Source organism: Corylus avellana, chromosome ca1 (genome assembly GCF_901000735.1).
Source record: "Corylus avellana chromosome ca1, CavTom2PMs-1.0".
Classification (NCBI taxonomy): Eukaryota; Viridiplantae; Streptophyta; class Magnoliopsida; order Fagales; family Betulaceae; genus Corylus; species Corylus avellana.
Window position 1 is genome coordinate 9,869,041 of NC_081541.1, and position 15,246 is coordinate 9,884,286.

General features: G+C 35.7%; 2 protein-coding genes across 3 annotated transcripts; both read right to left on the bottom strand.

Moving 5' to 3' along the window:
• Positions 1–514: 514 nt before the first annotated feature.
• On the bottom strand, positions 515–7,694 carry LOC132161758 (uncharacterized). The gene is made up of 8 exons (XM_059571944.1): positions 7,585–7,694; positions 7,407–7,473; positions 3,147–3,222; positions 2,745–3,022; positions 2,553–2,635; positions 2,074–2,185; positions 1,070–1,144; positions 515–992 (listed from the first exon to the last, which is right to left on the bottom strand). The coding sequence occupies exons 3-8, from the start codon at positions 3,160–3,162 to the stop codon at positions 801–803; spliced, it is 756 nt and encodes a 251-aa protein (XP_059427927.1). The 5' UTR covers positions 3,163–3,222; positions 7,407–7,473; positions 7,585–7,694; the 3' UTR covers positions 515–800.
• Positions 7,695–9,331: 1,637 nt separating this feature from the next.
• Positions 9,332–13,564, bottom strand: LOC132191050 (small ribosomal subunit protein eS24z-like). Of its 2 annotated transcripts, none has more exons than XM_059606079.1 (6): positions 13,450–13,564; positions 13,243–13,327; positions 12,992–13,033; positions 12,694–12,864; positions 9,774–9,860; positions 9,332–9,656 (listed from the first exon to the last, which is right to left on the bottom strand). In XM_059606079.1, exons 2-6 carry the CDS (start codon positions 13,315–13,317, stop codon positions 9,615–9,617), a joined length of 417 nt encoding a protein of 138 aa, XP_059462062.1. In that variant the 5' UTR covers positions 13,318–13,327; positions 13,450–13,564; the 3' UTR covers positions 9,332–9,614. The 2 variants fall into 2 exon arrangements, with proteins under 2 accessions (XP_059462062.1, XP_059462056.1); XM_059606073.1 differs by having other exon boundaries at positions 13,418–13,564.
• Between the last annotated feature and the right edge of the window lie 1,682 nt (positions 13,565–15,246).

Here is a 15,246-nt window from a genome sequence, read left to right on the forward strand (position 1 = left end):
CGAAGACCCCACTGTCGTACATGAGACTTGCAAGGAAGCCTTTCTTTTGAAGGGCTGGCTTACTGTAAGTTAGTTTTATATAATGACAACAATTGTAAAATTGTAATGACATTATAAGTTTATGTTTATGAAGATGTATTCTATGTAGATGAGTTTGTGGTAAAGAAATATTTGATATGCCCCCTACAATGTCCTCGGGACCTGCCGAAACCCATTCGGAACACTATCAAGACCTAGTCAAGATTCGCTGTCGCTGGGACCCAACCAAGCTACTGTCAAGACCTAGTCTGGATATTATCATAATAATTTAAAGCTTAATATGAACGTATATATATAGATATAATTGTGAGTTTTTCAAAAAAATGAAATCATTTTTTTGAAATCATTTCAATTATTTCAACCAATAATTGAAATCACTTTTCAAAAAAATGTTTTTATTTTCCGACAAAAAATATTTTAGGTAGAAACATGGTCAAAAACATGCTACAATTTGCTCATATCCTTCCAGATCAGATATCACTCGAACTCAACTTTCTTAAGAGTAGAGTACATTCTACTAAAACTTGGGACACCTAGCGCCTTGCACTAACTAATAGGATACATAGGGTTTAGGTTTCTGACTTCATGACGGTTACTGGTTAGGACCTTATAAGCATGGGAGAGGATAACACAATGCCCTCTGCTCTTTCCAAGCGTTTGTTAATAAAATATATCACCATCCATTTCCAAGACTATTACAATCCAATTACAAATTTTGCCCAAAATTCTCAAATACAACCCAAATTGGCCTCCAACGTGCATCAATCGATCATGCCGTCACTTCCTTCAGTGTCACTAACACCATCAAATTCATCATCTGATGCTTCCTCATCCTTGCTATCTTCGTCATCAGTTTCCATGGCATCTTCAGATATCTCTTCATCACTTTCATCCTTGTCCTCGTAGATTACTGGTACTGTTGAGGTATTTTTGTCTACCTCGTCATCCACAACCTGTTCAAAAGTTTCGCATAAATAAAACTCGACTCTTCCAAAAATCCAGACCACAAATTTACCAGCCAGAGACTCACCCCTGTGTAAAGCATGTCCAAGCAACTAGATAGTTGGATAGCTGATTCAAAAGCCGATACTCTAGACTCGATTAGCTGCACAATATAGTACAAGGTTACATACTAATCATTGTAATTATAGATGGGAGGAATTCAAATGGGTATGTTAGGATTTCTTATAACATTCTTATGATACAATCCATTTAGTCTTTCACCAAACAAACAAAAGCAACCACAAAACCAACATTGTGAGAAGGATGCATACGGATATAGGATGGGGACAAAATACGATAGAGAATACAGGTCCATTGACAGATAAAATATCAACAAACAAAAAAATCTGTTAATATGTTAAAATTTCTATAATTCATGCCGCATCAACAATTTAATCATGCAAAACTACGTAACTCATATACAAATCAAAACATTTTTCACGAACCTTCTTATGTTATTAGCAGTCATCATATTCCTGTTCTTTCTTGGACGCGGGTATCCAAGGAATATATAAATATTTCTTTTATGAGTAATTTTTTGTCATCACAAGGAGGAGAAATGAAATATTCAAACCAGTGGCTTTCGCTTCATGAGGCGTGAGCTCCAACCGGTTGAGATACTCCTTAGGATATATAAATATTAGATATCAAGGAAATGCAAGATACAATTCCAAAGTCAAGAAAATGTGAATTTCAAATTGCAGACACATTTTTGAAATACCATCAACTAGAAGTATTAAAAATCATATTATACACATAATGATAAGCTCTCCTGCTGAAATATTGGTGCTAATTAGCCCAATATTAATGGAAATATGTAGATTTTGTCACTTAATGAAATCCTCAAGATGATAAAGTCATATCATATTTAAGAAAAATAAGTTAGGAACAATTTGGTATCCATCAACCCAAACATCTTCTACGATGGAAAGTACATAGAAACCATCCCAACATGCATGGAATCAACATTTTTTGCGTCCTTTGTAGTAGGTTTACCTAAAATATTTCCACAATGAAGTAACCATTTCTAACCTGAAATAAAGAATTCAAGGCAAGTAAAGAAGATTCCTGGGAAATTATTCCACTTGCATGTTGAAGAAGTACGCTTTTTAGCCATGGAAGCGCACATGCCAAAATTGCACCCCTGGAATGAAAATACAACAAGTCAATTAAGTTCAATATCATATAGAAGTTTAAACACAAGGATGAACTGCAATTATAGACCACCAGCAAGACAGAAACAGGGAAACCAACATTATCAAGAGCCGCAGGATTCCCTTAAAGTGAATATCTATGTTGTCTTCAGGTTCTTAAGGCCATCAAATATTCGTGGTTTTGCTAAATAAGAATAGTGATGCAGGCAGGACCTCAGAAGGTCTAACTTACTTGCATATTCTTATAATACAATCGATATAATTGGTAGACACCACCTAAATTGGCTTAACAATTTATCACATTCATATTAACCAGACCCAAATACACTCCTAATTACACTGCAGTGAATGTTTTACCTCAACTGAATAATCGATACCAGCGACTGCAAAAGCTTGAGAACATCCGCCAGATTCAACAATGCAATGGACTTCGCAATAACCTGCAAAGCAGAACCACAAGCACAAAACACAAAAAGACACAATTTAAATCCAAACTCTTGCTTACTCGACCACAAACACAACCCTAGAGAGCTAAAACCTAAAACCGACCTTCTCATCACGGTTGTACAAGCAATCCAACAAAAGTGCACGATCATCTGCTCGTAACGCCTGCCTGAGCAGCACCTGAACTGAGTCTGCAGTCGGAGGCTGCATGAGCTGAGAAGAAGACTCCAGTTGTTTCTCACTGCTCTTGGCATCATCAATCTTGGAATCATCACTCTTAGACTTATCATTTTGTATCAGATTTAGACTCGCGAGCTTCTCTCCAATGGTGGGCTCGTTATGGTCCTCCTTCACAAGGACTCCATCCACTGCCTCTCTGCGACCTGTGCAAAACCAGGTGATTCAAATGAAACAACGACGTTTTGAGAGCTAAAGCATAAAAATAGTTGTTGTCTTTCTATGAACATGATTTTGTGGAGAGATTAGAGAGGAAGAGTGGGGGCTTACTTTTCTTCTTCTTCATTGCCAGCCTTGGATCAGTTGGTAGAAGAGGCACAAATGAGATTGCTTTTTGCAAGTCCTTCTGCAAGAAATTTGAATGGGGTAGGATAAGAAGTGATGAATAATTTCAATTGCTAAAGAACTAAAGAGGAGATTGAAGATTAGGATTTGGAACCAAATTGTTATTAACCAGTTTAAACAAATCCAATCACAACAATTATCAATTCCAAAATCAAAGCAAGCATAAAAAAAATCAACACAAAGATTTTGACAACGAAGTGAAAACCTTTTGAAAGACTCTTCCAAAACTAAAACCATTTTGGGGACTAGCCAACCCCAAAAGGCATCCCCTATAGAAAATTTGTGCTACAGATTGTTCTACTTACAAAACCTTTGTAACTCCAAACAACCAATCTTGTAATCCCACCAAACGACACATTCACCTCCCACTATAGTGCTTCCAAAACAACTTACCTTCTTCTATATGTATCATCTTCACAAATAAACCTCGTTTGCTTCAAACAAGAATTCTAGTGTCTGTAGGCTTTTCTGTTTGAACGGCACAGAAGAAACTAGGAGAAGATTTTAGTATGTTTAGGCTCAAGAACAAGAGTAAACATCTCCAAAACAACTAAAAAACTACCTCTATAGGAATAGGAAAGTCGCGACATGAGATGATGAGGTTTCCAGGTTTTAGGTCAAAGTCAGTCTAATTTAAAACACTTAGCGGCAGGTCTCAGTCAACTGAGTCATAAAATCGATTGATCAAGCACATAGGGCCTCACAATTTGTATGCGATATAAACACCTCAGTCGATCGAGCATCAATCGAGCCTCATGGGTTTTAGTATGAAACTTGTTGCACATGCTCAGTTGATCCAGCATCTAATGAGGGATCTACCGAGCTTGCTCCATCTTCAATTTTGTACTTCTTGTGAACTGCATTTCGATCTCGACACAACCCTAAACCTAATGCTTACAACAAAAAACTTTTTGACACAAAATTAGCCAACCCTAAAAACCTAATAGAGATTTTAATAGATCTATTTAAAAGCTAAAAGTCAACAACATAATCCAATAGCTACTCCACATTTTCATTTAGATCCAAAATATATAATCAATCCATGTTCCCAGCAAATAGTGTCTTACCACAACTCATTACATGTTCACTTGTCTTACATTACAAGAAAATCTACTGCTCTAGCATTGGCTTGCCAATCACCTCAAGAATCTTCCATTTGGTTTGGAAGTCATTATAAATAATAACTTGGTTCTCAAATGCAAAGTGACTATGTAGGTTGCTCATCCTCCATTGGTTTGGTGGGGGTCACATTAGAGAAAAGTTGAAAATTGGTTTGCTAAAATTTTGGAAGAGTGTTTTGTCAAAATTGAAAATTGAGAAATAATTTTATTAAATAAATGAAAAAAAAATAGAAAGTGTTGCCACCACCATAGAGTTTGGCAGCCCAGGATTTACAATTGCAAATGAACAACTCAAATCAATTAAGTTTAATCTCAATTAGATTAGGTCGGCTATAGATCCTTATCAACTTATCTGGATTGGCCCCATACATCTTTTTCCGCGGTTATATCCTATCTAAAAAAGTCCTCTTTGTCGCTTTTCTAATTAACATATCCTTCTTCCCTATTTCTATGTTAAATCTCCCTCGGCTTCTTATCACTCCTCAACTTGATTCAAATAAATCATTCCTGCTAGTGCATGGATCAGTATCAATTGCACATAATCAAACCATCTTAAGTGATCCTTTCTCATTTGCATTCCTTATCTTATCTTTTCCGATATTGCCACCTATCCATCTTAAAATTCTCACTTCAGCTACAGTTATCTTAGGAACATGTGGCTTCTATACAGCCCAACATTCTAAGTTCTTTATCTTTCCTAATATTCACATTCATCCATCTAAACTTCGCTTGTGCAGTACTTAGTGTCCTAAATTTTATGTATAGTCTATCCCTAGCCCAAAGAAAGGGCGGTTAGATCATTTGGAAACCAGCATAAAACTTAGTCACTGTACAAAAGGACCCTTCAATTGCATATGAATAATGTGATGTGCATATAGCTCACTATTCATAAGCAAAGCTCCTTAGAGAATTACATAAAGAATAATGCTAGATCTACAACTCTTTTACAACTTGTTGATAAGTGTTAACATGTAATTAGAGTGTTAAAAAAATTTTGTAATGGTGGACGTGGCTCCAATCAAATGTTGACTCATGTCAAAAATTTGTAAAAGACTTGTATGTCTAGCATTACTCTTACCTAAAGGTAAAAGGCCATAAATGAGCCCATTCTTTTATTTATTTCTTTAGGACAGACACATGGCAAATGTCTTTCCCATTCATACCCAACCTGGAAAAAGAGCCCGGGGAAAATCTTAAATCGGCATAAGCCCTTCTATACTTAATCTCCTGGTGACATGACAAATGAGAGTTGTAACACCCCGGTCCCATATTGGAAAGATGAATAGCCCACATAAAGTTAGTAGTTTATAAAGACACTCATGTGTACTAAGCCCCACATTGCTTACTTATTATGTGAAACTGGGCTTTATAAGTGATTTTAGGGAAACTCAAAATTGATTAGTCATTTTGGAGTGATAGCAAATATGTGACTAGCGTTTTCCTTGGGTTGTTATAAATTGTACCAGAACCGCCTAGTAGCATCATAGCCTTGATGAGGAGATTGTAAGACTCCGGTCCTATATTGGGAAGATGAGTAGTCCATATAGAGTAGATAGTTTACAAAGACACTCATGGATGCTAAGTCCCACATTACTTTATTACTAGGTGAAACTAGACATTATAAGTGATATAGGGAAGCTCCAAACTGACTAGACCTTTTGGGATGATAGCACAAATTTAGTTAGCACTTTCCCTGAATCGTAGAGGGGTACATAGTGAAGACTATATATCTAAATACCAATAGAATCAGCAGCAGCATTTTCCAAATAGGCACCAGAGTACAAAAATGCTAGATTGAAGAAAAAGTTACTTCATACTTATTTTCACCCTACCATCAATTATACCATTCACCAGTCCTAGCCACATCATGCAAACACCTTGAAAGATAGATAAAAAAAGATTCTGAAAACAAGTTCGTCATCAAATCATCATTTTCTAAACAAGTATTCTAGAACAAAAAAGTTCAACTCAACTCAACTCAACCAATTGGAATCGATTGTATGATTCAGCTTGGTTCTATCTAGTGCCATGCCCAAAAAGGAAAAAAATAACAAAAGTACAGAAGCAGAAAATATCTGAAAGCAATATCCCCTTATTAAGAGACTAGTCTTACATCAACATCTAATTCATAGAGCATCAGCCAAATTTTTTTATTGGAAGTTACTCAGGCAGCCAGTAGGTCTTGAACCCACAAACACATACTCCACACCTTTCTCACGAGGAAGAGGAGATACCATTTGAGCTAGAGCTTGTTGGCCTCACCCAACTATTTTGCATGAATGCAAAAATGTTGCATCTTAAAGGGCACTGCTTTCAGCAACCCAATGGGAAGTCTTCAATTAGTACTACTTACAGCTCTATGTGCATCCAAAGCTTTCATATTTCAAGCTTTTTTTTCATAACTAATTTTTTGGCTCCAAAGGGACTAGTGACCTCCGTTTCATAAGGCATAGTCCCCAACCGCTTGAACTAGCCATTGGGCTTTTGATACTGACATCAAACAAATGTCATATATATAGACTATAAATCACCAAGGCCACACTGACCAAATACTACAGGCATAAGATAAAAAACACTTTCTATGTTCATAAGCCTGATTCCACATTAGATTATAAGAATAACCTCCATATTACCATTACATTACTATAGCATCTCATCACCACCCTAGATTCTCTCCAATATGCACAATACTAAATCTTCTCAAACTTTCTCAAGTCATTCTCGCGGTCAATTAATTGAGGTTTACAGCTAAACCATTATAATCTAGTTCTATTCATCTAAGAACTAACTTAGATACAATGGGCCTCCCTGGATGCAAATCGCCAATTACTGGGTCAAACACACAGTACAATTGTAGCTGTAATAACCTATTTAGTCGGCAAAAAGTTTAAACACGAATAAGAAATTTTTTTTTCACAAAAACGAAGATTTCGCAACTATACCAAATGATTGTCTAGAGGAGAGAACCGGATAACCAAATTTCATTATTTGGTTGTTCTGGATTTTATCCCTACAGTTTCTCATCTCATCAACGAAACAGATTAGTAGGTATAGTATCACTCACGAATTGATTCCTGGACAGTAGTCCTCGTTCGAATATTCACCGCCTAGCTGTCCGCATTGTAATTGTTCTGAGAAAAAACAAAAGTCTCTCGTTCAACGACACATACATGTTTCGTATGCATAGATGCAAATGGATGGAAACCCTAATAGTTGGAGGAGGAAGAGGTTGAGAACCATACCATGATAGTTGTTTTCAGTTTGGTATCCTTGGCGCCGGTGCGTTTCAGTGGAACTGCGCGAGCCGCGATGATATGAGATATCAGGGTTTAAGAGGGAGGGAAATACTTTGGGTCTGTTTGGCTTCTTCGGGAGTTAGGCTCCGGTTGGGGACTGGACTTGTCCGAGTCCCGCTTTAGTATCGAATAAGAAACGAATGGTGTTTGTTTCGGGTTTTCCTTTTTCGTGGTTAACGAAGTACACTTCGACCACCCTTTAACAAGGATTGCATGAAATGATGCAATATATTATGTACATTGCAAATTTGCAGTACAAATGGTTAAAAACAATTAATCAGCAACTTTAAATGGAAAGGAGTGTTTTACAATAGTTGTCATAAAATAAAATAGTAATGCTAGGAATTATCTTTTTATCCTCCTAAATGTGATGTGGCTTTCAAAATTACTATTGGATCAAAATTCAAGTATGATTCATCTAAAATTTAATAGTAATTTTAAAAGACATATCAGTTTTAAGAAGATAAAAATATGATAAAAAGATGGTCTCTAGCATTACTCAAAATTAAAATAGTGTTTCACATTTGATATTCTTTTTTGGAAAAAATCAAAATTAAGTTATAGATTTTCTTATGATTTCAATTTGGTATTTAAAAATTTAATTTCAACAATAAAATTCTTAAGTTTTTATCTTATAAGTCCCTACTCAATCTGTCATCGAATTAATTGATAACATTCAATGTCATAATATTATGACAATGACATTTAACTCGTATATGACATAATATATGTATCATAATGAATAATTCTAGAAGTCCCTCTTGTGTCCCTCAAAAAATGAGGTAACTTTTAAAATCACCGTTTGATCAAAATCTAATAATGATCAATCATAGGCACAATATTGATTTTAAGAGCCACATCATTTTTAGAGGGACACAAGAATGAATTATATAGCATTACTCATCAACTATATGCTCTAAGTAGCATATTTATCTTAAACTACAAATCTATCTTTTCTTTTCTTTTTTTCAAAAAAAACAAAAAAAATTGATGGTTGTGGCCAGCCCTCAAATTTTATAAAATATGAGATTCTCCGACACCTACTTTTATTATTTTTATTTTTAATTACACTCCAACACTTTGCCCCAACAATTCAATCTTTTTTCAACGTTACGTGCCGATGTCAAAATAGAAAGTGAATGCCTTATGTTTCTTGCACTGAATGAATGCTGCAAAATAGTTCTTTATTATTATTTTTTTTAAGAAATGAAATTTACGAGAAGAAGTCTAGTGATCTTTGCTAATTAATCTTAATCCTATCATTGATATTTAAAATAATAATTAAGACATTAAAATTATCATTAAACTTTTAAAATGAGTAAATTTAATATAATGTTTTAAATCACGTCGAGACATAAATGTAAAACTATATACGTCAACTCTAATCCCACCTATTTAATTAAACGAGCCAAGCCCCTCAACCATAATCCACTAATTCCATACTAAGTTCATGTAAAACAATTGTTAGCTCTTATATTGTACGTCAAGTTCAAGTCATGTCAAAGTATGGATGCCCAAACCAAACTCTTTTAATTAAACAAGTAATACTCTTCAATCCTAACCTGCTAATTTCTTGTTAAGTTAATATTATGTTCGATAGTCGTGTAAAAATTTGTCAGCTCTATTTTTATCCATTACTACTGCAATATATGAGATGCTATTTGGTATACTCGACAGATTTAAGAAGTCATGCTTGGTCAGGACTAAAAGAGGGCATCCATATTCATTCAATATAAATAAAATAAGATAACAATTCCGGTTGCTGTTAAAGGTGCACCAGATCTACCTGTCACCAAAAGCACCGAAGAGTTAAAGGAAGGCCTGGCATTACTTTGAGTTCCGCAATGGGAGCATATTACGCCTCAAAAAACGAAGTCAAAAACTTAAAATTATAGCTAACAAAAGAATAAGAATAAACATCCTCAGGGAATCCAACTAGTGCATAACTGAAGAGATGGCACAGAATCTTAACAATCTCACTTCTTCTTCCCGCCCTTGGCAGCATCACCAGCCTTAGTCTGCACATATGAAAAATAGCAACAATTGCAGGAGATGGCAAAGTCCAACCAGAGAGAGAGAGAAAGAGAGAGAGAGAGAGATGACAACATAATTGAATTTCATATATGGCTTCTTACCTTCTTTACGCCTCGGATTTTCTTGGCCCTGTTTTTCCTTTCCTTCAACTGCTTTCTTGACTTTTCCACCTTAGTATCTAGTCCATTCTGCAATGACAAGCAATGGTTATTACTTATTAGCACAGTATAGAACAGGATAAGCACTGCATAGTGTGAAAAAAGAGAGGGTGAGATAGAAGAAGGCAGAGAGAACACCTAAGCGTTAGTTTGATTTAATAGTTTTAAAACGTGCGGTTTAAAAAATGCCTTTAAATGCAGTTAATGAAAATGTGATCTTTAAAAACCCAGTCAAAAGTTTAGTAAACTCGTGCTTGAACTTAAAAGCGCATCATCTCCTTGCATGCAGTTTGAAAACATGAAAAATCCACATTTTCAAATCGTCATTTTTTTTCATGCACACTCTCAAACAAGACACTCCACGATTTTGTTTAAAAACGAATGCACGTTTTGACTTACGAAATCGCGGGGCCAAAGGTACTCTAAGAAACATTATGAACATAATTTTATGTTTAAAAGCCAAGTTACTTTGATTTTACTTCCAAAAGACAGTGATCAAGCATGGTCCCAATATCTATAGGTCCAAATTTAATATGCTTAGCAATGAGAAGTCTATGCCCAGAAATATACCAATGTTTGTTCTTCCTACTGACAACATAAGATCACACAAATTGGACATTTGAATCTATCGGGACATTATATAAGCACTGTAAATCTTACTTGTACATGCTTGCTCACATGTGACTAAGTCGTCGCTCTCTCTTCATCCCACCCACATCTCATCAATTATAATAAAACAATTAAACAATTAATCTAACAAAAAATTAGATACGAGTCACAATGAGCAAGACATAGGGTTTTCCTAGATAAATATCTGAGCCAGCATATTAAGGGAGGGAATCCAGAGTTACAATATTGGAAGGGAAAAAGACCAGCAATGTCTACAACACTTAAGTCCTCATTCCAGCATATTAGATTTGATGAAATTTTCTGTTAAGAGAAATTATAAATGGAAATTTAAGACATTCTACTATCTAATGTACACTCTCTTGCAGCACAGTAAGGGAGGGAGAACTTAATTGGTTTTACAATTGCAAATGAATAACTCAACTCAATAAAATCTTAATCTCAATTAGATTAGGTCGGCTATAGATCCTTATCAACTAATCTGGGTTGGCCACATATATCTTTTTCCACAATTATATCCTTATCTAAAACAATCATCTTTGTCGCTTCTCTAATTAACATATCCTTCTTCCCTATTTCTACCCATGTTATCTTAAATCTCCCTCTGCTTCTTTCACTCCCTCAACTTGATTCAAATAAGTCCTTCCTGTTAGTTCATGGATCAGTATCCATTACACATAATCATACCATCTTAAGTGAACCTTTTTCATTTGCTCTCTCGATAGCAGCCACCCTTGCCTTCAAACAGATGGCTTCATTACTTATCTTTACCTATATTCTCACCTATCCATCTTAGCATTCTCACTTCAGCTACATTTAGCTTAGGAAGCATTCTAAGTCATTATCTTTCCTATTATTCCCATTCATCCATCTGACCTTCACTTGTGCAGTACTTAGTGCCCTAAGTTTTATAGTCTATCCCCAGCCCAAAGAAAGGAGGGTTACAGCACAACCAGCATAACACTTGGTCACTGTACAGAAGGACCCCTCAACAGCATATGAATAATGTGCTCTGCATATAGCTCATTGTTCATAAGCAAAGCTCCGTAGAGAATTACATAAAGGTTAAAGGCCATAAATGAGCCCCACACTTTCTTCTTTTATTTATTTATTTAGGGACAGACATGGAAAATGGTACCATTCATTGTTGATTATTCCAACCTATTACTACCTCCCCCACCCCCTTCTTTTTTCCTTTCCAACCCAACCTGGAAAAAGAGCCTGGGGACAATCTTAAGCCGGCACAAGCCCTCGTATACTTAATCTCCAGTGTCATGACAAATGGTGGTACATATTGGAGACTATATCTAAATACCAATAGTGATGCAGCAGCATTTCATATAATTATATTCAACATACCATCAGTTTTACAATTCACCCGTCCTAGCCACATCACACCAACACCTTGAAAGATAGATAAAAGGAGGTCCTAACAAGAAGTTCTTCATCAAATCATCATCTTCTACACAAGTATTCTAGAACAAAAAAGTTCAACTCAACTCAGCTAATTGGAATCGATTGTATAATTCATTTATACAGCTTGGCCCTATCTAGTGCCGTTCCTAGAAAGAAAAATAGAAGTACACAAGCAGAAAATATCTGAAAGCAATATCCCTTTATTAAGAGTCTAGTCTTACATCAATATCTAATTTATAGAGCATTACCCAATTTTTTTATTGGAAGTTACACAGGCAACCAATGGGTCTTAAATCCTCGTGCATGTCCTCCAACTATTTTGCACTGAACAAATCAATGTTGCGTCTTAAAGGCCCAATGCTTTCAGCAATCAAAATGGGAAGTCTTCAATTAACACTGCTTACAGCTCTATGTGCATCAAAAGTTTTCATATTTCAAACTTTACCAGTAAAACCCTTGTAGTAAAGCCATGATTGTATTCTTAACATACATACAAAACCTCCATATTAACCTCAAATTACTATACCACCTCAATATTGCTTTAATATCTGAAAGCAATATCCCTTCAATATGCACGATTCTAAATCTTTTGAAACTTTATCACGTCACTCTTGCTGTTAATTGATTAAGGCTTAAAAAAAAAAAAACCATTATAATCTAGTTTGAGATAATCTATTTAGCTAAGAACTAACTTGGCATATGAACAATATGAACAGAATATAAATTGTAACAGAAGAATTCTACATGTACCATGGTATCCAAATCAAGGAATATCAGAGTCATTGGTCACTACATGTAAAAGCCATAAAGATGAGATTACCCTGATTAGCCGGTACTTGGGCTCGTACTTCTTCGCATTCTCAACAGAATCATAAATCAACCCGAACCCAGTGGACTTCCCGCCACCAAAATGAGTACGGAACTTGAAAACAAATATGGAATTGGGGTCTTTCACCTCGTACATCCTTGACAGCTTCTCTTTCAGCTCAGCCTTTATAAAAATTAGAGATCAATCATGAGTGTGTACAAATGGATTGAACAAAAAAAACAGCGGAGTACATACCAATAAAATGGAAGGGGAGAAAACAAATACACAACGGAAAAATAAAAACTCATACCTTAGACACATTGGGCCTCCCAGGATGCAAAACGTCAATGACCTGCGTCAAACACACAGTACAATTGTAGCTGTAATAACCTATTTAGTTGGCAAAAAGTTTAAACAGGAAGAAGAAAACCAATGTCCCAAAAATGAAGATTTCGCCTAAACTAAACCAATGATTGTCTTGAGGATACAAAAAATTCTGGGTCTATTTTCCCTACAGTTTCTCAGCAACCAAACAGATCAGTAGGATATAGTAGAACTCACGAATTGCTTCCTGGACAGGAGCCTGTTGGTCATGAACTTCCTCGTCCGAATAGTCACCGCCTTGCTGTCCGCCATTGTTATCGTTCTGAGAAAAAAAAGCCTCTCGTTCAACAACAACAAATATAAGGAGTGAAAACCCTACTCTCGTTCAACAACAAATATAAGGAGTGCAAACCCTAATTGTTGGAAGAGGAAGAGGTTGAGCACCGTATTGCAATAGTTGTTTTCGGTTTGGTCACCTTGGCGCCGGTGCGTTTGGTTGGAACTGCTAGATGATACTAGGGTTTAAGAGGGAGAGAAATACTTTGGGTCTGTTTGGCTTCTTAGGGAGTTAGGCTCCGGATGCGGACTGGAGTTGTCCGAGTCCCGCTTTAGTATCGAATAAGAATCGGTAGGTGTTTACTTTATTTTTAGGGTTAAATGTATTTTTTTTAGTACGTGTGATTTGTTTCTGAATCAAATAGCCATTGGTTTATAAAAGTATCACAAATGGTAGTTGTGGACAACTTATAAATGGAATTGGTATTATCTATTTCCTATCAAAAATTCAATGACCCGTCATGTCAACAATTTCATGTGTTCCATATCATATTAGTATTATTAAAAATAAAAATATTAATTTTTTTTTAACAAAATAAAAAAAATCTCCCTTTAGCCAAATGCATGTAGATGAGGTGACTCAAATCACTTTTAATCATTTTTGGCTCGACCACCTCCATTTAGCTAAAGGCGTGGCTCAAACACTTTCTTTAGTCAGCGTAATGGCCAATGGAGGTGGTTTTGGGTGACTTGACTACCCACGTTTGGCCAAAAAAGTGGCTCAACCATCCCCTGTGTTGACATGAGTGGCCGAACCACTCCATAATGATTGCAAGTGCATGGTTCAAAGGTACCTCATTTAACATTTTTGGGGATGCTTGAATAGTAAGAGAAGTGGAAATAAATATGTTTTTTTTTTAAAAAAAAGACGAGGTGACCATGCATGCTAAAGGGGAATTTTATATTGGAATCCACATGAAACATGTGTTAAATTAGCTGGCATGAGCTGTATTGGAACACACATGAAACATGTGCTGGATTAGGATTAAACATGTGTTAGATTAGCTGAAACTTAGTGGAGAAGTTTATTATTAGTTGAATGTATTTTTTACAGCAAAGTCTTTTGTATAATTACTCTTCTGTAAATTTTTTATTCATTAATACAAAATTTTGGTGATTCAACCAAAGAATACTTTCTGTGCTCACATACTCTGTTCTTCATTTTCTCTGTTTTTCATTCATCCACAACATATTGAATCTCACATTTGATATGGTATCAGAGAATTTTTAACTCAATTTTCTTCCGCGTTCATTCTTTTCTATTTAGATATCTTCTTGATTTTTTTTTTGCAATCATGGCTTCATCTTGTTCCATGGAGTCAAATCTTTCGAATTCTTCAACTTTTTCAACTTCTGTTAACTCTGCAATGGATTCAAATCCATTGTTTTTTCACCATAGTAATAGTCCTGGTTCAGTGATTGTTTCCTCTCCACTCAATGGAGAAAACTACTACACATGGGCTAGATCCATGACCATGGCCTTGACGGCGAAAAACAAGCTCCAGTTCATCAATGGTAAACTGCCAAAACGACTAACTTTTGATCCAGATTACTTCGCATGGACACGTTGCAATAATATGGTTCTTTCTTGGCTCATCAATTCTGTGACGAAGGAAATTGCAACCAGTGTCATTTCTATTGATTCAGCAGAAACTATGTGGAATGATCTTCGTGATCGCTTTTCTCAGTATAATGGCCTGAGGATTTTCCAAATTCATAAGGCAATTTCTGCAATTACTCAGGAGAATCAATCGGTAAGCACTTACTACACAGCTCTCAAAGGATTGTGGGATGAATTACTCATGTATCGTCCAATACCAATCTGTTTGTGTGGTAAATGTACTTGTGGTTGTGTGAAACTCTCTCTGAGTATCATCACCAAGAGTATATTCTTCAGTTCCTCAT

What these genes read in the sequence shown, in the direction of transcription:
- LOC132161758 (XM_059571944.1), bottom strand. An exon ending in TGTACAACCGTGATGAGAAG is followed by an intron (nt 2,636 to 2,744) that starts GTCGGTTTTAGG and finishes TCTGCTTTGCAG; the next exon opens with GTTATTGCGAAGTCCATTGC. An exon ending in CCTTGAATTCTTTATTTCAG is followed by an intron (nt 1,145 to 2,073) that starts GTTAGAAATGGT and finishes TATATTGTGCAG; the next exon opens with CTAATCGAGTCTAGAGTATC.
- LOC132191050 (XM_059606079.1), bottom strand. Translation starts at nt 13,317, where the DNA reads ATGGCGGACAGCAAGGCGGTGACTATTCGGACGAGGAAGTTCATGACC. An exon ending in TCCTGTCCAGGAAGCAATTC is followed by an intron (nt 13,034 to 13,242) that starts GTGAGTTCTACT and finishes TGTTTGACGCAG; the next exon opens with GTCATTGACGTTTTGCATCC. An exon ending in CCAAGTACCGGCTAATCAGG is followed by an intron (nt 9,861 to 12,693) that starts GTAATCTCATCT and finishes TTGTCATTGCAG; the next exon opens with AATGGACTAGATACTAAGGT.